At 45.1% G+C, this 24640-nt stretch overlaps 1 protein-coding gene and 1 non-coding gene across 3 annotated transcripts in view; one reads left to right on the top strand and one right to left on the bottom strand.

Moving 5' to 3' along the window:
- CFAP45 (cilia and flagella associated protein 45) overlaps positions 1-24640 on the top strand; it is a 60298-nt gene that overhangs the window by 28436 nt on the left and 7222 nt on the right. Inside the window, exons 2-8 of one of the 2 annotated variants that reach the window (XM_064282790.1) lie at positions 3044-3119; positions 5436-5578; positions 7862-8006; positions 8334-8504; positions 9907-10085; positions 14806-14935; positions 22104-22250. In XM_064282790.1, the coding sequence (XP_064138860.1) occupies positions 5502-5578; positions 7862-8006; positions 8334-8504; positions 9907-10085; positions 14806-14935; positions 22104-22250 (849 nt within the window). In that variant the 5' untranslated portion in view covers positions 3044-3119; positions 5436-5501. Of the gene's footprint in view, positions 1-2993; positions 3120-5435; positions 5579-7861; positions 8007-8333; positions 8505-9906; positions 10086-14805; positions 14936-22103; positions 22251-24640 lie in introns of both variants that reach the window. The other variant, XM_064282789.1, reaches the window with a different exon arrangement.
- Positions 20887-20993, bottom strand: LOC111751999 (U6 spliceosomal RNA). Its single transcript, XR_002787026.1, has one exon. It is a non-coding gene; the product is annotated as a U6 spliceosomal RNA (small nuclear RNA).

Here is a 24640-nt window from a genome sequence, read left to right as displayed (position 1 = left end):
GTTTAATATGGAGACTGTCCACTATTAATGACTATAAGGCTAAGTCATCATCCACTTGACCAGCTAATCTTTCTGCATCAGAGTCTCACAGAGCCCTTAGCTGTAGCTGAACTCTCATGCCCCTGGGTTGGGATGGTTTATGAAGAGAGATGGAGTCAGCTGGGTCACCAAGATCATATTGAAGAGGGCCTGGCATCTTTATCTGTCTTCAGTCCCCATCTTCCCCAATCTACTTTGCCACCTAAGCTATAAAAGCCAGTTTTTGTTAGTCCCTCTTCCTGCCCTTCAAGAGGTGTCATCCCCCAAAAAGGACTAGGCACACTTCTCTCTAGACACTGCTCAACTTCTTGGGAATATTTTTTGGTCGTGCAAGGAATAAAATCAGCCCTTCATCACCTGAAAGAACCTCTTGGCTACTGTCTCTGGTCCAGAGGGATCTAACTTTCTATTTCTGCTTGGTTCTTTTTTTTTTTTTTTTCCTAGTAGTTGTACACAGTGACCACCCGATTCCTTCTTGTTAATCTTGGCAAAATTGGTCATTCTAACCCTGATGTAAGCTGTGGCTTCAGAGTCAGCATTTTCCAAGTAAGGTTTCTTAGCCACTCAACCTTGGACATAGTGCTTCCCTCTGCCCGGCCCAGTGACCACTTTTCTGTGGTCATCGACTTCCCTTCCTCTGTTCCGACTTCTAGGCTCAAGCAGTCAGATATCTCTTGTTGTGACTTCCTCTGGTCCTTGATACCAGGGTCTCAGGGAGGAGGAGATGCAGCCCCAGTCCTGGAGGAAACTGAAGCCTGGTGGACACGGAACCCAAGGGAAAGCCATAGGTGCCCTGGAAAAGCAACAGGAAAACAGTGCAAAACAATAATAATACTTTCCATCAGTACTTCAAAGCCTTTTCTCATATGTTATTTTCCACTGTGCAGACCATATCCGTGATATGGACAATGCGGAGTGCCCTGTGCAGCCAGGCAAGCCTTTGAGAGACCAGCTTCCTTGGTTTTATTCATTCATTCCTTATAAAACACATATTGAGCCCCTCTATGCCGGGCACTGTGCCTTTTTCCTTAATTATTCACGGAACTCATACTGCCTCTCATGATCCAGTGCCTTCCGTCTTTTCAGTTATTCGTAATGTCTGAATCCCACCATCTGCAGTTTCTATTCTTTTCCTCTTTATTTTCAGTGCGAAGGGGAGCAGTTGCTCACCGCCTACCATGCAATAACCCTGTTATCAGGCAGCCTCAGGGCTGCTTCTATTTACCTCCTAATAAATCCAAGCTTTTTTGCCCTGCTGCATTGGGGCTGACTGAGGATGTAAAGGGAGGTGCGCTCTGTAAGCCACCTCTGCGGCTGTGCCAGGCAGGGAGGGAAACAGCATACGCGGCAGTGCTGGTGACATGCAACAGAGCCAGCTGGAGAATAATTGCCCAAGTTAGTGTGGAAACCTGACACAGGTGGGACAGGTGCTGGGGGTGTCTGGTTGGGGTAATGACAGGTCACTGAGAGATGTTTCAAAACATCGCCCAGTGTTTAGTGACCAGGAGCACATGATTCATTTCCCTCTTCCTTTGGTGGCTGCTGATTCTTAAATTTAGGAAGGCCCAATGGGATTAATTCATTGCCCCAGGACACCCCAGATTAGAGAGCTGCGGGAGGCACAGGCTCCTCCAAAGTGAGATTTGAATCAGCTTTATGTTGAGCCTGGTGTTTCCCAGTAGTCCTTGCAGAAACTACCTCTCGGAGTCAGGCATCTACTCTTGGGGCTGAGCGGAAGCTGGACTGACCTTTGGGAATGGAGACTGAATCAGCCAGAGTTCTTGGTTATAAATCACAGAGACAGACTCCAATTTAAATAGAAAGGAATGTGTTCAGAGGATGTTGGAGAGCTCATAGGCCTTATACCATGGCTGCAAAACTAGGCTAGGAAGATAGACAAGAACAAAGGGAAGCTCTGCAGCTGGAACCAAGGCTAACATCACAACCTAGAGCTGGGCTGACAAGGACCCCTGATGTTGGACCTCTGTCACTGCCAGCTTTGGACGGGGGTGCTGTTGCTAGTACCCTTTTTGGCATTACCCCAGACACTGGATAAAGTTGACACTGCCAGAAAGGTTTTTTTTGTTCCTGCTTTTTTCTTCTCAAGTTCCCTAGACATTGTCAAGGTTGGGTGATCTAATCGGCTAAGCCTAGGTCCCTTGCCCAGCCTGGGAAAGCAAAGACCTGGTATTTTCAGCTTCTATAGTCCCACAACTCATTAGATGGGGAATTCCCCAAACATAGGAAGATACTGGATGGCTAAGAAGATGACTAATATGTACTACAGGGGTCATGGGAGTGAAAGAGCCATAGTGTGGACATGATGAACTGGTTTGCCTGATTGTAGCTGGTAATCGTTCAGCATCCGTCCACTGAAGCTTCTTAGGCACCAACCATGTGCCAATCAGTGGGCATGGTGCTTGTCCATCCCGTAGATCCTCTATCCCCACCATAACCTTGTCAGATTATGGAAACAGAAAGGGGGTCGAATGGGAGTGCTATGTGAAGGGGATTTGGAGCTCAGGTGGAGAAATTTGGAGGTGAAGAGGACACTATATATATTTCTGGGTAGACACATCCAAATTGCCTCACAAGAGGTTATCTTTGTGGAAAACTGGGGCTCCTCTCCTCCTGCCATCCCCCTATCATTCTTCCTTTCTTCCTACCACGTGACCGACTTGGCCTCCCTCAGCTTCAGCAACTACAGATGTGCTCCTTCTCACAGAGCTAGTGAGTCTTGCTCCCACCCAAAGACCCCTCTGCATCTGTGAGGTCGTCGTTCACCTGTTGCTTTTTGCCCACTACAGTTCAAGGTTTACCCAGGTGCTTTCCCTAGGTGGTTTTTGACACCCCACCCAGTTTCCCCCAGCATGAGCTGGAGAAGTGTTTACTATGCCCAGGGGTCAGATGTCACTCAGTATTGATGGCCCAAAACTTTCTGCCTCTTCCTCCAGCCGTCGAGCACAACTGGCGCCCTGAGCTCTGCTTCTACCACTTCCAACAGGTCAAGAAATAAAACTCGCTATCGAACGAAAGCTGTGAGCTCTGAGGTGGATGAGAGCCTCTTCGGAGTTATTAAGGTAACCCTTACCAAGCCCCATCCAGGTGCTCAGGACAAAGCTAGCCCGGGGCAAGTCATCCCTTTCTCAGAGGTAGATCTAGTGGGATTTATGTAAACGGGTACCTAGTTTCCTACACCCCTGAAATCCTCATATCTGCACAGCATTTAAAATCTGTTGTAATGTCAAAAGAGAGGCTCAGCAGCAGGGAGCTCAATAGTGCTGAGTAAGAGCACCATAATAAAAACATTTGTGGGTCCCTAGGCCAATCAAGGAGCCCTGGTGGCGTAGTGGTTATAACAGCTCGGCTGCTAACCAAAAGTTCAACAGTTTGAATCTACCAGGCGCTCCTTGGAAAGCCTATGGGGGAAGTTCTACTCTGTCCTATAAGGTTGCTATGAATTGGAATGGACTTGACGGCAACGGGTTTGGTTTGGTTTTTGGGCTGATCTTGTAGATATTGAGCAACATATTTCCCCCTCCATCCAACAATAGCTCCAGGGTGAAACACAAAATCAGCCTGCTTTCTCAGATGCTTAACAAAACAACCACTTAGCTTTGGGGAAATTTATTTGCAAGTGTCATCCAAATTAAGGGGTTGGCAACTCCTTTAGCTTAGAAAAGGAGAGCGAGAGAGTTCCTTTTTTTAGTACATGTAAAATCTGTAGGTATGAAGGAAGAGAGGAAGGGGAGAAAGAGAATGAAACAGTGAGAGATTAAGAGAGAGAGAAAAGAGAAGGAGAAAACAAAGAGAAGCCAGCGGAGACAGAAACCCCTCTGACAGCGGGGTGGGGTTAGGGAGGGAAGAGTTGGTGTCTATCCCTGTTCCATCCTCACTATGAAAAGGACTCTCCAGAGGTCTCGAGATGGGCATCTTTCTCCATTTAGAAGGCTCCCTCTCCGCAGCAGTTTTCTTAATTGATAAAGGAAGGAATTCAAGGAATGCAGTGTCCTCATAGGCATTCTTTGTTTTGGGTCCAAGAAAGTTTTCTAATCAAAGCAAAGACAGCTTTGGAAGTGGCCAAGGTCTTCACAAGTAGTCATGCTGGCTAGAAAAAGGGGGCAGGCAGCAAAATGCCAGTCCCTGGTCCCGTTTTTTTGACCTTACTGCTGGGTGACAGTTGAGGAAGACTCTCAACTGGCAGTAGGGGGCAGAAGTGCCCTGTGGCATGACGACGTTATGCCCGTCTGGACACACAGACCAGGCGCCAGGTGGCAGCAACACTCATGGGATCTGGCTATGCAAAGTGAGGTTCTGAGGACAGGACGGAATCACCACTGAGGCTGTCCCCTTGCCTCCAGTCAGGAGTGTAGTTACGGTATCAATGACAAACAAAATTCCCGTCTGTGTTTAACATTTTCCCGAAATAAGTGATTTCATTTTGTTAGCTAACTCCTTCACTTGCCGAAAAAAATTGAAAACTTACATATCCAATCTCTACTCTTCTTGCTGAATTCTAACTCACTGACCGTCTCACCACCCAAAATTTTAAGGACAGGTCTCCACCAGGCCGTTTAGCCATTTAGCTGTTTCGAATTCCCTCGATATGGCTCTTTTGGGGGATCTGACTCATAATGACCCTACAGGACAGAGTAAAACTGCCCCATAGGATTTCCAAGGAGCAGCTGGTAGATTCAAGCTGCTGACCTTTCGGTTAGCAGTCGAGCCCTTATCCACTGTGCTATCAGGGCTCCAATTAATCATTAAGAAGGATTAAAAATTCTTAACATCATAGGTTGGATCAGTCTATAACAAACAGTATTGCTTCAAACCCATAGTGGGGTCTAAGTGAGAGAATTATTTCTTTTTTCGTAAATCATGGAAGGAGGAGAGCCTAACCAAATCAAAACACCCACTGCTGTCGTGTTGATCCTGACTCATAGCAACCCTATAGAATAGAGTAGAACTGCCCCATAGGGTTTCCAAGGAGCTCCTGGTGGATTCAAACTGTCGACCTTTTGGCTAGCAACTATAGCTCTTAACCACTATGCCACCAGGGTTTCCAAACCTAAAACCTAGAGATCAAAAATTTACTTTTCCTTCCTAATGGTTTTAGACTAGGGATACACCCACACTGGCAACCCTTCCTCTCCCTAGCCCTCCAGGGGTGTTTACCTGCACAAGTTATAGAGAGGCCTTGGGCTCAGAGGAGCTGGTCGGGACAGACTACATCGGCCATGTGCCAGTGGAGAGCACCATGCTGCTTTCTCAGGGCCCAGGCTACTCTTGGCCATCCCATAGTCTGGAGCGGGTGGAAGTCCCAGGACAGGCTTGAAATTAGGACTGACCAGCAGGAAGTGCAGTGACCAGCTTCTGAGCTGTCCTTGGCCCCATAGCCGTTGTCTCAGGCCCCCAGTGACAGCCCCGTTGTACTGCTCCGAGACAAGCGTGCCATTCAGAGGATGCTCACTGCACCAGGAGTGGACCACAAGCCGAAGACCATTCAGCTCATCACTCGGGACATGGTCCGGGAGCTCATGTGAGTACTGGGGCAAGGCCCCTGCTCTCCTGTGCTCAGGTGGCACTTATGCTGAGGATCTCTGCAGGGAGATGGGAACTGGCTTGATTTTATTCTCTCAGTCCATTCCCCACTCCTTTCGCAGTTGTTTTCCCGTTTTAGTTCTATGGCTCTTATGCTTACTCCTCCATCCTGGCCTCTCTTGTTTCTTGCTGTCTTGTATCTATTATTGCTACTGCCCTTTATTGCCAGCTTCTTTCTTCTCCCTTTCTTTTGGCTGACTGGTGGGACCTAAGGAGTCTTGGGGTGGTGCAAATGGTTAACGTGCTTGGCTGCTAACTGAAAGGTTGGAGGTTCGAGTCCTCCCAGAGGCACCTTGCAAGAAAGGTCTGGCAATCTACTTCTGAAAATCCAGCCGTTGGAAACGCTATGGAGCATAGCTCTACTCTGATACACATGGGGTCACCATGAGTTGGAATCTGCTCATTGACAACCGATTTGGTTACTGCTGGGACCTAAGGGGCTGAGCGCTCAGTGGGTGACCTCCCTCAATCGTCATTAGTTCACTTGGTAAAAGGAAATGACCCAGTTGTCAATTCCTTTCTGATGCATTAAGAATCTGAACCAAAGGAAAATGGACCAGATGCCTAATAGCTCCCTGGCTTCTTCCCAGACTCTGAGGCCAGAAGAGGAAATTCACAAGGGTTCCTGGGGTTCCTTTGGGATTAGCTCAGCACTGCTTCCTGACTGGAGCTGCCTGTTGCTTTGGCCCCTCCTGTGGGGTGTAGGCTTAGCTCAGAAATGTGAAATGAACCAGCCCTGTCCTCTCAGTGGTTTAGCTCTTGCACTAATGCTTAATTCCCTGTAACTGCTCTCCCTCTTCTAGCTCCACCCACTTAAAAAAAAATCCATACTCGTTGCCATCCAGTCGATCATATAGTGATCCTATAGGACAGAGTAGAACTGGCCCATAGGGTTTCCAAGGAGTGGCTGGTGAATTCCAACTGCCGACCTTTTGGTTAGCAGCTGTGCTCTTAACCACTTGTGGCACAATTCCCAGAAAATGGTGCCCATGTCATGAGCCAGGGAGGCACAGGTGGGAACTGGGCTTGACTGTAGTTCCTGATTGAACAGTCTGGTCCCTGGCATGATGCAGCCAGATATGGTCAGCAGCCACCCCTGGGGTCTGAGAAAAGGTTTCTTCTTGAAGTGGTCTAGTCCTGAACAGGTCAGAGGTGAAGGGGCTGGTCATTTTTCAGGGGCTGCTGAAAGCAGCATGAGCTTCCGTCTCCAATTCAGATCCTTCCTGGTCACTCCAGGTCCAAGGCTGTTTTGTGCCATGCCACTCAATGAGCTACAAGATCTTGACTAATCCCCAAGTCACTCACTCATTCTGTGTACTTCCTGGAATCCCCCCCATCGCCTGGTTTTATTACATGAGATTTTGCTTCCTGTCTCAGAGTGTCTGCGTCTTGTTGCCAGGTGTACCTGTTAAATTGCCTCACCCAGAAGCACCTTTACTTCACCCCCCGCCAGCTTCTCCCTCCCCCATCTTTAACGTAGGTCATGTTTGTAATCATTATAATTAGTTATTGGTTTGTTGAGTGAGTTGGGCAGCTAGAAAGGAGAGGTCTATAGACATGTCTCTGACTGGTGTTGTTCAGAGATTTTAATTAATATTTAGGGTTCAAAGCTTCTCTCTGGGCAGGGATGTTTAGGTTTCTCACTGGCATCCATTTCAGCCTTGTCTGGCATCTTCTTGCCCTTTTTATGTCATCCTCAAGAAATAATGTACTTTTCAGATTCAATTCAGTAGCTTTATTTTGGGTTCTCACTCTGTGTTAAGCAGTGTGCCAGAGACTAGGCTACCAATACAGTTAAGACAGAGCCAGTGCCCTGAAGGAGCTTGTAATGCAGCCAAGGAAACAGATGCTGCATGACTGGCCAATAATACAGGCAGTAGGAACAAAGGGCCATGGGGCTCGGAGGAGGAGGTGATTGGACCTGGGGGGTGGCACATGTGTGTATGGGGGGGTCACAGACTGCTGCACAGAGAAGGTAACATATCAGCTGGTCCTTTAAAGTACTTAGAATGTCTCTTTTTAACCTGGGTTTCTACTTCACCCTCATCTGGGATTCCTCGTCCCTGGTAGAGCCATAGTACGGTTGGCGGTCTTTCCTGACAATGGCTGCGTCCAAGCCGGAGGGCTGCCGCTAATGAGGGAGGGGAAGAGAAGCCTGAAGCATGGTGCTAGGATCTTGCCCTCTCTCTCTCTCCCTAACTTTGTTCATTCCTCGTGTCAGTGTTCCCACAGAGGATCCCTCTGGGGAGTCCCTTATCATCAGTCCCGAGGAGTTTGAACGGATCAAATGGGCATCACACGTCCTGACCAGGGAAGAGCTCGAGGCCAAGGAACAGGCCTTCAAGATGGAGAAGGAAGCCATCATGGTAGCTAACCTCCTTCAGCCCTGATCTCTTCGGACAGTGGGCAGAATGGAAATGGGGAGAGGCCAGAACTGTAGTGAGGGGACCCCGAAACAGAGAGCGAATGTGTATATTGCAGAACGGAGGCTAGAGAGACATATCTGAGATGTGGGAGCAGCTGGGGGGCAAGGTCAGTGGTGGGAATGAAGCCAAACTATGAACCTTCTGGGTTTTGATGGCACGATGGCATGAGGCAGAAGTCCTATTGGGTCACCTGCAGTAGCCAGGCTAGTGCCCAGGGCACAGAGCACAGGGAGGAATCCCTCACCAATTCAGACTGGTGTCCCTTAGGATGCAGTGACAACACGCAAGAAGATCATGAAACAGAAGGAAATGGTGTGTAAAAACAACAAGAAGCTCAGCGACCTGGAGGAGGTGGCCAAGGAGAGGGCCCAGAACCTCCTGCAGAGAGCCAACAAGCTGCGGATGGAGCAGGAGGAGGAGCTCAAGGACATGAGCAAGGTGGGCGCTTACATTTCTTCCCTCCCTCTGAGGTCTCACTGCGACTCGCTGCTCCCCGCTGCTTCTGCCCATCTCTTACTCTCAGACTGGACGGCATTGGCTCCAGCTGGCAAGAGGAGGGCTGAGAGGCCAGGGGCAGGCAGATAAGAAATGCATTTCCATGGGAGTTGCTATGACCGGAGGGAGGGAGGACCGACGTTGTCACTTTCTAGCTGTGTGACCTTGAGCAAGTCACTTGCCCTTCCTGAGCCTCAGTTTCTTTATCTGAAAAACAGGTATGGTAAAACTACTAAACAGAATTATTGGCAGTGTTAAATAAACTAATAGACGGGAGAGCTTTTTGGACCATGGATTGATAACTATGAGGATATTACTTTTTATTTTTATCCTGTTTGTTTAATTCTGGCCACATTTGGTGGTTCAGCCATTGGATTCTTTTTGAAGTGCCCAGAGTGCTTCCTTTAGCTGAGAGCACAAAGACCAAAGGCTCATTTGAATTCTGTTTTTGCAAACCATTTGCATGTGGCTCATTTCCCCACCAACTGAAAAAACGCTAACTCCCCAACTCCTTCATCTGCAATTTCTGTCTCTCAGGTAAATCTTTTCTACCTATTCCTCCTTTTGTTTTCCAAAGCTTTTACTTCTTGGTTCTTACTGATGGGCCCATTGTTTTTCATCGCATCTAGTGTCCTGCTGGGCTCTTCCAGCTTCACAACCTGGTGGCCTGGCCTCTGCAGGAGTATCTTAGTTTCCCTAAGGTGCAGAACAGGGAGTCTTAACTTGAGGTTCATGGTCCCTCTTAGGGGACCTGAAGTTCATAGATCCCTAAGAAGGGACATGAACCTCTGAAGTTCTATGGAAATTCTGTGTGTATATACGTAAGTGAATTTTACTGAGGACCGGGCCCATAGCTTTCATTAGATTCCCAATGGGTGATTGATCCATGACTCCCAAAAGATTAATACCCAGTGCCCCGAAAGAGCTATTCGGGGCCTCTCCTTGCACAGTGTCCAGCACCTCATAGGACAGTTAAACTATATGAAGGGGAAGGGTCAATGCATGCATGCTGTTGATTTCTGGGCTTCTGAGCAGCCATGGGAAACCCTGGTGGTGCAGTGGTTAAGAGCTATGGCTGCTAACCAATAGGTTGGCAGTTCAAATCCACCAGGCGCTCCTTGGAAACCCTATGGGGCAGTTCTCCTCTGTCCTATAGGGTTGCTATGAGTCGGAATCAACTCGATGGCGCTGGGTTGTTGTCTACTGAGCAGCCATGAGCATCTCTAGCAAGCTCGATAGTATTCTGCTCCCATCTCTCCCCCTTCAAACGTCCACACCCCTACACTGCCTCCTTCCCTATTTTTGCCCCCAGATCTAGTGCCACGATTTCATCTCCACCCCACAGATCATCCTCAATGCCAAGTGCCATGCTATCCGGGATGCCCAAATCTTAGAGAAGCGGCTGATCCAAAAAGAATTGGAAACAGAGGAGAAGCGCTTGGATCAGATGATGGAAGTAGAGCGGCAGAAATCCATTCAAAGGCAGGAGGAACTGGACAGGAAGAGGAGAGAGGAAAGAATCCGGTAAAGAGGCAGTTTTGGCATCTCCCGCTCTAACTCATTTCCACGTGTCTTTAGGTCCACGAAAACTAGCAAAACAGGGAAGAGATGAGAAATGATCATAACCAATGTTTAGTATGGAGCCCTGGTAGTGCAGTGGTTAAGAGCTTGGCTGCTAACCAAAAGGTTGGCAGTTCAAATCTATCGGTCGATCCTTGTAAACCCTATGGGGGCAGTTCTATTCTGTTCTGTAGGGTCACTATGAGTCAGAATCGACTTGACAGCAACAGGTAATGTCTATTATTATCTCGAAACCTTTATAAAGTGATTTGTGCAATCACAGAACTTTTTTTTTTTAATTCTTTTTTTTATTTCACTTTTTTATACTTTCTTAAGATCATGCGTTAGGTGAAAGTTTACAGAGCAAATTGGTTTCTCATTAAACAATTAATACTAAATTGTTTTGTGACGTTGGTGCCAACCCCACGATGTATCAACACTCTCGCCTTCTCCACCCCAGGTTCCCTGTTTCCATTTGTTCAATTCTCCTGTCTCCTCCTGCCTTCTTATCTTTGCTTTTGGGTTGGTGTGCCCATTTAGTCTTGTATACATGATTGAACTAAGAAGCATGTTCCTTATGTGTGTTATTGTTTGCCCTAGAGACCTGTTTAGTCTTTGGCTGCAGGGTGAACCTCAGGAGTGACTTCATTACTGAATTAAAAGGGTATCTGGCGGCTATACTCTCAGAATTTCTCCAGTGTCTGTAAGGCAAGCAAGCCTGATTTTTTTTTTTTTTGTGAATTTGAATTTTGTTCTACATTTTTCTCCTGCTCTGTCCAGGACCCTCTATTGTGATCTATGTCAAGGCAGTCAGTGGTGGTATCCAGGCACCATCTAGTTGTTCTGGGCTCAGTCTGGTGGAGGTTGTGGTAGTTGTAGTCCATTAGTCCTGTGGACTAATCTTTCCCTTTTGTCTTTCATTTTCTTCATTCCGCATTGCTCCAGCCAGGATGGGACAAGTAGAAGTATCTTAGATGTCTGCTCTCAGGCTTTTAAGATCCCAGACGCTCCTCACCACAGTCGGATGTAGAATGTTTTCTTTATAAACTGTATTGTGCCACCTGAGCTACCTGTCCCCCAGGACCATGGCCCCTGGACCTTAACCCAGGAACTTGGTCCCTCAGAGTGTTTGGGTGTGTCTGTGAAGCTTCTATGACTTTTCCTTGGTCAAGGGGTGCTGGCTTCTCCAGTACTGTGTACTGTCTTACCCTTTACCAAAGTTACCACTTATCTGCTATCTAGTTAGTGTTTTCCCCTCCCTACCCCTTCTCTTCCTTGTAAACACCAAAGATTGTTTCTTTCTGTGTGTAAACCTTTTCATGAGTTTTTATAATAGTCATCTCACACAGTATTTGTTCTTCTGTGATTGACTTATTTCACTCAGCATAATGCCGTCCAGATTCATCCATGTTGTGAGATGTTTTGCAGATTCATCATTGTTCTTTATTATTGCGTAGTATTCCATTTTGTGTATGTACCATAGTTTGTTTATCCATTGATCTGTTGTTGGGCACTTAGATTGTTTCTATCCTTATTTCTCTAGGGTATGTTCCTAGGAGTGGGATTGCTGGATTGTATGGTATTTTTATTTCTAGTTTTTTTAAGGAAACACCGTTATCGTTTTCCAAAATGGTTGTACCATTTTGCATTCCCAACAGCAGTGCTTAAGAGTTGCAATCTCCCTGAAACCTCTCAAACATTTTCTATTTTTTTTTTTTTTTTGATTAGCACTAGTAGTGTTGGGGTGAGATGGTATCTCATTGTAGTTTGGATTTGCATTTCTCTAATGGCTAGTGATCTCAAGCATTTCCTCATGTGTCTTAACTTCCTGAATGTCTTCTTTAGTGAAGTATCTGTTCATATTCTTTGCCCATTTTTTAATTGGGTTATTTGTTTTTTTGTTGTAGAAAAGTTGGATTTTCCCATAGATTTTAAAAATTAGATGTGGGATATGTCATAGCCAAAATTTTTTTCCCAGTCTGTAGGTTCTCTTTTTACTCTTTTGTTGAAGTCTTCTAATGAGCATAAGTGATAAATTTTTAGAAGATCCCAGTTATCTGGCTTATCTTCTGGTGTTTGTGTATTGTTAATTATGCTTTGTATCCTATTTATGCCACATATTAGGGCCCTTAGTGTTGACAGTATTTTTTCTTCTATGATATTTGTGGTTTTTGGTTTTATATTTGGTTCTTTGGTCTATTTTGTATTAGTTTTTGTGTAAGGTGTGAGGTAGGGGTCCTTTTCATTTTTTACAGGTGGTCGTTCTGTTTTGCCTGCACCATTTGTTGGAAAGACTGCCTTTTCCCCACTTAATGGACTGTGGACCTTTGTCAAAGATCAGGTGACCACAGGTGGATGGATTTACGTCTGGGTTATCAACTCTGTTCCATTGGTCTATGTGTCTGTCGTTGTACCAGTACCAGGCTATTTTGACTACCGTAACTGTATAGTAGGTTGTGAGGTCAGGTAGTGCGAGGCCTCCTACTTTGTTCTTCTTCAGTAATGCTTTACTAATCTGGGGCCTCTTTCCTTTCCATATAAAGTTAATGATTAGTTTTTCCATCTTGTTAAAGAATGCTGTTGGTATTTGGATTGGGATTGCATTGTGTTTGTGAATCACAGGACTTTTTAAAACTTGAAGGTTAACCTTTAGAAATTATTTCCAAGACTGTCACAAATGCTTTCCAATCTGGCCCCAGTTCAGCTTCATTTCTCACCACTAATTGCTGTGCACTGCATACTCCGCCCCCCGCCCCCAGTATGCCAGGTCTTGTCACAAGTTCATGGCTTTTGCTGTTTCTTCTGCTTTGAAGACTCTTCTCTTTCCTTTTCTCCCTGGAAAATGCTTTCTCTTCCTTCACTGTGTTGCTTTGGGGTCCCCTCCCCTGAAACCTCCCTCATGTCACCAGACAGGGGAGTGCTCCCACCTCTGTGCCCTGTCACTCTGTGTTTATGCTTGGGAACACTACTTCTTGAGTTGTCACAAGCATCTCTTTACATGTGGCTCTGTGACCCTTCCTAGGGTGTGGACTCATTGAAGACAGGGTCCCTGTCTTATTCATTCCTGTAGCTCCAGTGCCTAAGTGTTTGGCCTGTACCAAAAAAACCAAACCAAACCCATTGCCGTTGATTTCTGACTCATAGCGACCCTATAGGACAGAGTAGAACTGCCCCATAGTGTTTCCAAGGAGCAGCTGGTGGATTCGAACAGCTGACCTTTTGATTAGCAGCCTGAGCTCTTAACCACTGTGCCACCAGGGCTCCATTTGGCCTGTAGTGGGTACTTAATAAGTGCTAGAATGAATAGATTTATTCCCCTTACATTTTACAGAAAAGGACAAGTCCCAGAACAGGTAAATTATAGACCCATGGTGTCTGAAATTCAGAATAGCAGCCATAAACACATGAATTACCTCTATAAACAGCCATTGTACCACACTGAATGGCATTTCTCTTTTCCTGACTGAGTTCTGTTCTCTTGTCCCCTTCATCTCTCTACTTCTGGTAGGTACCTGATAGGCTATAATAGGCTCGTAACACAAGTTTATTTAATGACTAAGCATTTATCCATCTTATTCAAAAACAGCTCCAGTGATGGAAAAATCTCTGCCTCATTAGGCAGCTTTAATGATCTGAACTGGTCCTTATATTCAGCCCAAACCTGCTCCCATGTAACTTATACTCGTTACTCCTGTTTATTTCATCTGGCGTCATGAGGCCACTCAAGTGCTCTATCTGAATCTGAATCTTACCCTTCTTCCCTTTGATTCCTATCCTAATCTGTGTCTTCTCCTATTCTTCCAGCCTTTACTCATAGATCATGGGGTCTTATCTTCTCTGGATACTTCCAAGATTATTGACATCTCAGTAACACATAGGGAATCACTGGCAACACTGATTCTAGAACCTGGTTTCCCTGCTTTTACTGTTTCATTGGGTGAGGTGCTCAGACTCAGTCCCTGCCCACCAGTAGCTGACAGTCTGAGCATGTGAGATAGGATATGAAAGAGACAGTTACCAAACTAGGCATGGAAGGTGGGTTAGGAAGAAAAGATAAACTTGGTGATGGCAGGAGGAGAAATTAGAAGTCTTGGGCTTTGTAGCCTTCTCAAGCTAGCCGGGCTCCTGTGTTCACTCTGGGAAGACTTGGGAGGTGGTAGGATTTCAGGAGCTCTTTACGAACCGGGAAGTCCCTGGGTGGTGCAAACTCTTAAGCGCTAGGCTACTAAGCAAAAGATTGTCAGGTCGAATTCACCAGAGGCACCTCAGAAGGAAGGTCCGGTGATCTACTTGCAAAAGATCACAGCCATTGAGAACCCTTTGGAGCAGTTCTACTCTGAAACACATGGGGTCTCTATGAGTCAGAATCAACGGCAACTGGTTACATACTAGAAGGGAGAAGGTGTATCATAATGTGGGGTGCACTTTTGGGAAAACAAATGAAGAAAAGGAATTTCAAGAAGGTTGAGGCTCAGAACTAGGTGCTTAGAAGAGAGAAGGCCAACCCCCAAAACACCCTAGGGAAGGACTTTGGTCTAGGCCCATAAAGGGTATTGCTGTTTAGAAGCATTTGTCAAATTGTTACCGTGATGCCTCCCATTGTGGGGGATTATGTGGATGGAAGTTGAAGCAGAGGGACAGACACCCTTGGCCTCTAAAACAGTGTGGTCCTGTTCCTTCCCAGAGGAAGGCGGCATATTGTGGAACAGATGGAAAAGAACCAGGAGGAGCGATCGCTGCTTGCCGAGCAGCGGGAGCAGGAGAAGGAACAGATGCTGGAGTACATTGAACAGCTCCAGGAGGAGGATCTAAAGGTAACAGTGGGCTCCTCACGTAATGCCAAGTTCTGCCAGCAATGGTAGCAAAGTCCTCTAGGCCTTTTGGGTGTCAGGGTGTGAACTCATTTTCTGTCAGGCACATGCATGCTTATTTCACAACATCATCATCATTAACTTTTTATTGCCATGTTGAGTATTTGTCCATGGCAGCATGCTGGGAGATGGGCAGTGATCTGGGTGGATACTGTCCCTGCCTCCTAGGAACTTGGGGACCGAGACCGACATATGAATAAAGATGGACACATAAAGGAAATATATGGATGCACAAGTAAACATAGGGATGTTTTATAGTCTTCTCTCAATTATCTAGGGACATTACATACTCTGTAGGTAAACACAGCAGTGCCGTACTTCCAGGCTCACTGCTGTTACCGCATGCTGCCATTAATTGTGTTGAGAAGCCAAATCTTTTTTCCTGCTAGACCAAATACAACTAGCAGACATATCATTGCCAAAGAAATATTTACATACCTGCCCAAACTAAATAGACTTAAAAAAATCCCCTTCCATTAGCCTTGTCTGATCTGTTGCAATAGACAGAAGCCCTCAGCATACTATGCAACATGGCAGGCATTTGGAACATTTATTTTTTTTCTTTCCCCTCAACTTTTTATTCTGAAAATTTTCACACACACAGAAAAGTCGAAAGAATTATACCACACCCGTAAACCCTCGGGCTAGATTGAATGATTGTTAACCATTTTCCTTGGTTGCTTGTCTCTTTCGAGATGTATATACGTATGTTGTTGCAAAATGATTTCAAAGCGAGTGCGGACGCCTTGACACTTGACCGCTAAATGTTTCGGCCTGCTTCTCCTTAAGAACAAGGACATTCTCTTGCAGGTCACCAATACCATTAGTAATTCCCTCCCACCTGATCTAATCTACTAATTCTATAATAACATTTAATATTCAATCCACATTCAAATTTCCCTAAGTTTTCCCCAAATGTATTTTCAGCACTTTCCTTTTTTCCAAACCAGGATCCAATCAAGCTTCACATTTTGCGTTTAGTTAAGTCTTCTCAGGCTGTTTTGATCTAGAAGAGTTTCCATACATACATAAATATATATGTTTATAGATGCATACGCAAACACACACACAATTTATTTGTTTATTTTTAATGACTTTGACTTTTTTGAAGTGTCTAGGCTAATTGCCTTAAAAAATATCCCACATTCTTGGTTTGTTGGATTGTTTCCTGATGGTACCATTTACCTTGGGGAACACATATTTTTATTTCCCCCCTCCACCATTTTATGGATGACTGAGTTGTCATCAGCCAGTGCGTTTGATGGTGGTGATTGACATGGGAGCCGTGAAGGGTTGTAATTGTAATTATAAAGGCTTTGCAGCACACCTGTGATGTGAGGCGCTGCGTGAGCTGTGAGGTGAAGATCACTGGCATAGTGCGGGAAGGCGAGGGGGTACATAGTTTGTAGACTGCTTGAGAAGGGAACCAGCAGGGCCAAGGAGACCCAGAGGCCTGGCCAGGCTGCTTCAGCTCCTGGCTTGGGAGAGAGACAGAGAGTGCCAGGAAGGAGAACCAAAAAAAACCCACTGCTGTCAGGTCGCTTTCCACTCATAGTGACCCTATAGGACAGAGTAGAACTGCCCCATAGGGTTTCCAAGGAGTGCCTGGTGGATTTGAACTGCTGACCTTTTGGTTAGCAGCCATAGCTCTTAACCACTACGTCACCAGGGTTTCCTAGGAGGGAGAAGTATGGGGCAAATAAGCAGGGAAAGTGGTGAGAAATGAAGACTGGAAAATCCAACTGAATTGTGGGGAGTGGGAATTGGTGGGTTCACTGAGACTCCTAGCAGCAAGCCCCCAATTTCAGTGAGTCAACACTATTACATCCAAGTTGTGTCATTGACTTTTTGATGTCCTTCTAGTAGACACTCCCTGAGTCTCCAGGTAGTGTCATTAGGCAATTTTAAGGTAGAAAGTGTGCCTCCTCAGCATTAGACCTGCCTCATCATCTCAGGCAGTGCAAGGGCAGCTCTCCATCCCCTCCCCACCTTTGCTAGCAGGATGGAGAAGAGTGGAGGGAGTTTATCTGGGGTCATCGTGGAGGGACTTCAGAGATGAGAACCAGGGAAAGCCCTTTGGTTTCTTGGAGATGAAATGAACTAACAAAAACAACAAACCAACAAGTAAATGAATAGGCAAAGCACTAGGAAGATCAATTGTACATGGTGTCATATAGGTCAGCAGCTGCTTTATCTCTGAGGGTCAGTGGGACTAAATAGTGCCTGAGGCACCAACGACAGGCCTAAAGCTCTGGAAGGAAGAACTTAGAAAGGAAAGGAGGAAAGGGAGGAGGGAAGAAAAGGACTGTGAGGGCTGGAGCGGCAAAAAGGGAGAAGCAGAGTGAGAAAGAAGTAGGTATGGTGAGAGGTGGAATGCTCACAGCTCAGCTCGTGCTCCACATGCTGCCTTCCTGCCTCCTCCTAGAGAGTAAGGTAAGCTCTGCAGTCCCCCCAGCTAAGAAGCAGATAGTTGCTGTGCTGATCCAGCTTGGGAGGCTTCCTGGAGGGAGGAACCCTGAACTGGGCAGTGAGCCAAGCCGTGGAGAGCCTGCCGGAGAGGAAGACAGGCAGCAGAGTCGCCTCACCTGAAGAATCAGGGTGGAAAGCTGTCCTTAGGATGAGCTGGAAGGCCAGGGAGGGATTTAGTCTTTGGCGAAACGGAGGCAGCTGGAGAGTGTGGGAGTGGGGTGAGTTGATGGATAGAAAAGCTTGAAGCAAGGAGTTGGAGTTAGATATGGAGGCGATAGGGTGGCCAGCTACACAGGATTCAATGTCCCGCCACATTGTGACCTGAGAATGTGACTGTGCTCAGAAGTGGTCTGATGATTGTGAGCTTTTTTTTTTTTTTTCTATTGTGCTTTAGGTGAAAGTTTACGGCTCAAGTTAATTTCTCATGCAAAAATTTGTACACATATTGTTATGTGACCCTAGTTGCAATCTCTGTAAAGTGACAGCACAGTCCCCCTTTCCACTCCGGATTTCCTGGGTCCATCCAAGCAGCTCCTGTCCCTTTCTGCCTTCTCATCCTGCCTCCAGACAGGAGCTGCCCATTTAGCCTCGTGCATCCACTTGAACTAAGAAGCACACTCTTCACGAGTATTATTTTATGCTTTATAGCCCAGTCTAATCTTTGTCTGAAGAGTAGGCTTTGGGAATGGTTTTAGTTCTGGGTTAACAGAGAGTCCAGGGGTCATGTCTTCAGGGGTTCCTCTAGTCTGGGTCAGACCATTAAGTCTGGTCTTTTTACTAGAATTTGAGTTTTGCACTCTACTTCTCTCCTGCTCCATCGGGGACTCTCTGTTGTGCTCCCTGTCAGGGCAGTCATTGGTAGTAGCCAAGCACCATCTAGTTCTTCTGGTCTCAGGCTGATGGAGTCTCTGGTTTATGTGGCCCTTTCTGTCTCTTGGGCTAATATTTTCCCCGTGTCTTTGGTGTTCTTCATTCTCCTTTGCTCCAGGTGGGTCGAGACCAACTGATGCATCTTAGATGGCGACTCGCAAGCTTTTAAGACCCCAGATGCCACTCACCAAAGTGGGATGCAGGACATTTTCTTAATAAACTTTGTTACACCAATTGCCCTAGATGTCCTCTGAAACCATGCTCCCCAGACAGCAGCCCCTGCTACTCTGTCTCTCAAAGTGTTTGGTTATGCTCAGGAAATTTCTTAGCTTTTGTTTTGGTCCAGTTGTGCTGACTTCCCCTCTACCGTGTGTTGTCCTTCCCTTCACCCAAGATAATTCTTGTCTGCTATTTAGTTAGTGAATTCTCCTCTCCCTCCCTCCCCAGCCTTGTGAACATCAAAGAATATTTTCTTCTGTGTTTAAACTTTTTCTGGAGTTCTTATAATCGTGGTCTCATGCAACGTTTGTCCTTGTGCAACTGGCTAATTTCACTCAACATAATGCCTTCCAGATTCCTCCGTGTTGTTTAGTGGATTCATCATTGTTCTTTATCAATGCGTACTATTCCGTTGTGTGTATATACCATAATTTGTTTATCCATTCATCTGTTGATGGGCATCTAGGTGGTTTCCATTTTTTCCTGTTGTAAACAGTGCTGCAGTGAACATGACTGTGCATATATCTATTTGTGTGATGGCTCTCATTTCTCTAGGATGTATCCCAAGGAGTGGGATTGCTGGATGGTATGGTAGTTCTATTTCTAGCTTTTTTACGGAAGCACCAAATCGATTTCCAAAGTGGTTGTACCATTTTACATTCCCACCATCAATGTGTAAGTGTTTCAGTCTCTTCACTACCTCGCCAACATTTATTATTTTGTGTTTTTTGTTGGGGTGAGATGGTATCTCATTGTAGTTTTGATTTGCATTTCTCCAGTGGCTAATGATCGTGAGCATTTCCTCAGGTATCTGTTAGCCTCCTGAATATCTTCTTTGGTGAAGTGCCTGTTCATATCCTTTGCTCATTTTTTAATTGGGTTATTTGTCTTTTTGTTGTTGCGGTTTTGCAGTATCTTATAGATTTTAGAGATGAGACACTTATCAGATGTGTCGTAGCCAATTTTTTTTTCCCCAGTATGTAGATTGTCTTTTTCTTCTTTTTGGATGTGTGCATTTATTGCTATAAATTAGCCTCCGAGCTCTGCTTTTGCAGTGTCCCAAAAGTTCTGGTAGGATGTGTTTTCATTCTCGTTTGATTCTGTGAGTTTTTTCCATCCTTGATTTCTTCTATAACCCAGTGGTTTTGAGCAAGGTGTTGTTCAGTTTCCATGTATTTGATTTTTTTCCCTTGCTTTTTCTGTTATTGATTTCTACTTTTATGGCTTTATGGTCAGAGAAAATTCTTTGTAATATTTTGATGTTTTGGATTATGGTGAGGCTTGCTTTGTGGCCTAATATGTGGTCTATTCTAGAGAATGTTACTTGTGTGTTGGGAAAAAAAGTATACTTGGCTGCTGTTGGGTGGATTGTTCTATATACGTCTATGAGATCAAGTTGGTTGGTTTTGGCATTTAGATCTTCGTATCTTTACTGAGCTTCTTTTTCTGGATGTTCTATCCTTCACTGAAAGTAGTGTGTTGAAGTTTCCTACTATTATTGTGGAGCTGTCTATTTTTCTTTTCAATGCTGTTAGAATTTGTTTTACATATTTTGGAACTCTGTCTTTGGGTACATAAATATTTATTATGGTTATGTCCTCCTGGTTTATTGACCTTTTAATTGTTATATAGTGTCCTTCCTTATCCTTTGTGGTGGATTTTGATTTAAAGTTTATTTTGTCAGAGATTAATATTGCCAATCCTGCTGTTTTTTGATTGTTGTTTCTGTGATATATTTTTTTTTCTATCCTTTGAGTTTTAGTTTGTTTGTATCTTTGAGTCAAGACTGTGTCCCTTGTAGGCAGCATATAGACAGATGGTGTTTTTTTAATCCATTCTGCCACTCTTTCTCTTTATTGGTGCTTTTAATCCATTTACATTCGGTGTAATTATTGAAAGGTATGAGTTTAGTGCTGTCGTTTTGATGTATTTGTGTGTGTGTGTGTTGTTGACAGTTTCTTTGTTCCACTTAGTTTTCTGTGCTAAGTCATTTTTCTTTGTGTATTTTCTTTTCAGCATTTTCATTGTTGTTGATTTTGTTTTTGCTGAGTCTATGTTTTTTTTTGTTTGTTTTTTTATTTTGATGTAGGATTGTTAGTTTCCTTTGTGGTTACCTTAAAATTTACCTCTATTTTACTAAGTTTAAACCTATCTTTTATTTCTTGATATTGCCTTGACTTCCTCTCCATATGAAAGTTCTATGACTACATTATTTAATGTTGTCATCTTTTACATATTAACGTTTCTGTTTTCCTATTTTCAGTGTTTTAGCTTTGATTTATTTTTGTGTTTTCTCTATCGGGCTTGATATCTGGTTGTTCTGTCCTTTCTTCTAGAAAAATACAGAACACTTCGTGAATTAGCAAGTCATCCTTGTGCAGGGGCCATGCTAATCTTCTCTGTATCGTTTCAATTTTAGTATATGTGCTGCCAAAGCGAGCTCTGGTTGTAAGCTTTTGAAGTCTCAGGGCTGGGTAAGGCAAGGGGCATGAGAGGGGTCTTGTCACTCAGGGTTACACTGGTACCCTGATCTCCATCTGACTGTGTTTCTCGGAGTCTAAGACTTTTTTCCATTTTATTCCATGCCACTCACTTTGGTCCCCCCTTCCCTGCCTCCTTTAGCAATAAAAACCACTGCCAATAAGAACCATTTAGCAATAAACCCAGTGAATAGCTTATTGAATATTTACTGTTTTCCACACGTTGGGCTACAGACTGATGGGGGAGAGATGAAACGTGATACATGGTCCCTGTCCTCCAGTGGGAACAGAGTGAGCACATACAAAATGGGTGGGGTCCTGCAAGACAGTGTACATCCAATCTCAAGTGGTGTGGCACAGACTCAAGTACACAGGGAACTCAGAAGTGGAGTGAAATCTGAAAGCTGAGGTCATCACTTTTCAGGGGAGGTTGGAACTTTAAGTTAGGTAGACCAAGTTTCAAAATCCTGACTCTGGAGTTTATTAGCTGTGTGGCCCTGGGCGTCAGTTTCCTTGTAAAAGAGTACTAGCACTTGAACTCTGGGCCTTGGTTTCCTCACCTGTACAAGAGGGATAGTAAAGCCTACCTTCCAGGGTTTTTATATGTATTTAGGGATCAGAAACAGTATATGTAAAGGACCCAATGAATAGAAAGTACTCAGTTAGGGCAGTACTTACTATTTTCATCATCACTGTTGAATGGAGACAAACTTTGGGTTTAAATAGAAGGGAATTTGTAGCAGGAGGAAGGCAGCGTGAACAAAGCCATAGGGATAGGATTTAGCATGACAGTGAGTAGGATTTTAAGAGCCTCCACTTCCTGAAAGCATGTAGAGGTCAACAGTGTCAGGTTCTGCCAAGAAGTCAAGTTGGATGAAGACTGGAAAAAAGCCAGAAGAAGTCCTTGATGACTCTTGAAAGAAAAGCTTTAACAAAGGGTCATAATAATGGAAGCCTGACTGTGGGCAATATATATCTCTCTCTGCCTCCATTGACATCTCTTCGCCCTCTGTGCCAGTATCTTTTTTTTCTTGTCTACTTCTACTCTGAGTCTGTCTTTTTTTTCCTGGCAGGACATGGAACGAAGGCACCAGGAAAAACTAAAGATGCAAGCTGAGATTAAGCGCATCAATGATGAAAACCAGAAACAGAAAGCAGAGCTGCTGGCTCAGGAGAAATTGGCAGACCAGATGGTGATGGAGTTCACCAAGAAGAAGATGGTAGGGACCAGGTTTCTGATGCCTTGGGACTTCTGAATGGAATGGAATGTCTGTCTCTCTGTCTGCCTCAGGGAGAGCCAGGCCCGAGAACTAAGGGAGCTCCAATGGAAGGCAGCCATCTCCCATTCTAAAATTCAGGCCCTTAATTCAAGGGTCTGCCTTCTTTTTCTCTTCATTTTGGCCAGTTCACTTGCTCGGCAGAGAGTAACCTAGAAAACCCCCTGCCATTGAGTCAATTCCAACTCTTCGAGACCCTACAGGGCAGAGTAGAAATTCCCCATAGGGCTTCCAAGGCTGCAGTCTTTACAGAAGCAGACTGCCCCATCTTTCTCTCATGGAGCGACTGGTGGGTTCAGACTGCCGACCTTTTGGTTAGCAGCTGAGCGCTTTAACCACTGCACTACCAGGGCTTCTAGCCTAGAACCTAAACCAAACCCGTTGCCGCTGAGTTGATTCTGACTAGTAGCAACCTTATAGGACAGAGTAGAACTTCCCCATAAGGCTTTCAAGGAGTGGCTGTCGGATTTGAACTGCCAACCTTTTGGTTAGCAGCCAAGCTCTTAACCACTGTGCTACCAGGGCTCCTAGCCTAGAAAGGACACCCAAATAAGTGTGTTGTTATCCTTGTTAATATCTGTGGCTAGAAGTTGGGAGGAGGGTTATGTGAAGGCAGGGAAGAAAATTAAAACCATTGGTGGAAGTACAGTTTTGTGGATTTCTCATAACTTGGATAATTATATCCCCAGTAATCATGGGTCAGCTGCCCTGTGAATTTCTTGTGAAAACTTCCATATTGGACGTCCTATATTGGGTTCTAGATTCCGAAAGTAAATCCTTCTGCCATCTTGCACCATAGGACTTATAGGAACAAATGTACCATAGAGAAGAGCAATATCCACAAACAATCACAGATGGCTGTAGCTCAGGAATGTGTGGACTCATTCTAGGGCAAAATTGAGTAGTGAAATGATTGTGGTCTGTGTGGGATGGGGAGTAAAAAGTTTTAGGTTTTAAGTACAGTTTAGACAGAGTGAGCATGGATTTATATAAAGAGAGGAGGAAACACCAAAGGTGGCGGGAAAGTTATTGAACTCTTCATGTATCGGTCCACTTCCCTCTGCCAGTTTCCAAGTTCCATGACAGAAGCCACTTCATACTTCTGTGTGCTCCTCTATAGTAGTGATTGGAGCCCTGGTGGCACAGTGGTTGAAAGCTCAGCTGCTAACCAAAAGCTGGGCAGTTTGAATCCACCAGCCACTCCTTGGAAACCCTATGGGGCAGTTCTACTCTGTCCTGTAGGGTCTCTGTGAGTTGGAGTTGACTCAATGGCAATGAGTTTGGTATAGTAGTGATTCTCAGTGAAGGGCAGGGGGAGGGTGTTGGTATAATTTGAAAAGGCGTATCTGATAAAAAAAAAAAAAAACCAAAAAACTCACTGCCATTGAGTTGATTCTGACTCATAGCCACCCTATAAGACAGAATAGAACTACCCCATAGGGTTTCCAAGGAGTGGCTGGTGGATTCAAATTGCTGACCTTTTGGTTAGCAGCTGAATGCTTAATGACTGTGCCACCAGGGCTCTGATAATAAGCTAATTATGTGTAGGAGCTGGTGAACAGGTTTGCTGACTACAGCAGAGAGTCTGTGGTGGGCACAACAAGAAAAGAGGGTGGTGAGGTGATGGAGAGCTGAGAGCAGTTATTGGAGAGGCCTTGAACCATGGGCAGAGGTGGAAGCAGGGTACGATGAGAAATCACCAGAGATTTCCGAGCAAGGGAGGAAAGGCTTGTCTTCATATATGGGAAGGACATTGGCAGGGTAAAACTGGGAGAAGCTGAAGACTGCAAAGGGATCAGGAACTTGGGCATGCCTACATCTACCGTAAGTATCCACGTATATCCCAGGCCCTTCCCCAACCTCATGGTGGTCTCTGTTCTTGCAGCCAGAGCTTCCTTTTCAGAGGTACAGGCAGAGATTGGTTGTGGAAACATCCAGAGTTCCCTTCCCTGCTATACAGGGCAAGGTGGAACAGAGGCACCAGCTTGACACAGCTGTGCGCAGCTTACAGTCAGACAACTCTTTGGGTAGCTCAGAGTCTGGGCAGGTAGAATGAGTGGCTAAGGCATGTTCTTTATGGGAAAGTCTCTTTCCACCCAACCTGCCCCATTAGTCTTATGACTACTCAAGAATGGTAGCTGGGAAGCTGGGTTTGGGAAGTTTGTAGGGATATGCCTTTTATTTTAGAGAAATGGTTGTTGTTAGTTGCCGTTGAGTCACTGTCTTAGTCATCCAGTGCTGCTATAACAGAAATACCACAAGTGGATGGCTTTAACAAAGAGAAATTTACTCCCTCACTGTCTAGTAGGCTATGAGTCCAAATTCAGGGCATC

This window comes from Loxodonta africana, chromosome 3, assembly GCF_030014295.1.
Source record: "Loxodonta africana isolate mLoxAfr1 chromosome 3, mLoxAfr1.hap2, whole genome shotgun sequence".
Taxonomy (NCBI): Eukaryota; Metazoa; Chordata; class Mammalia; order Proboscidea; family Elephantidae; genus Loxodonta; species Loxodonta africana.
The sequence above is the reverse complement of the archived record's forward strand: the minus strand, read 5'-3'. Positions and strand labels throughout refer to the sequence as shown.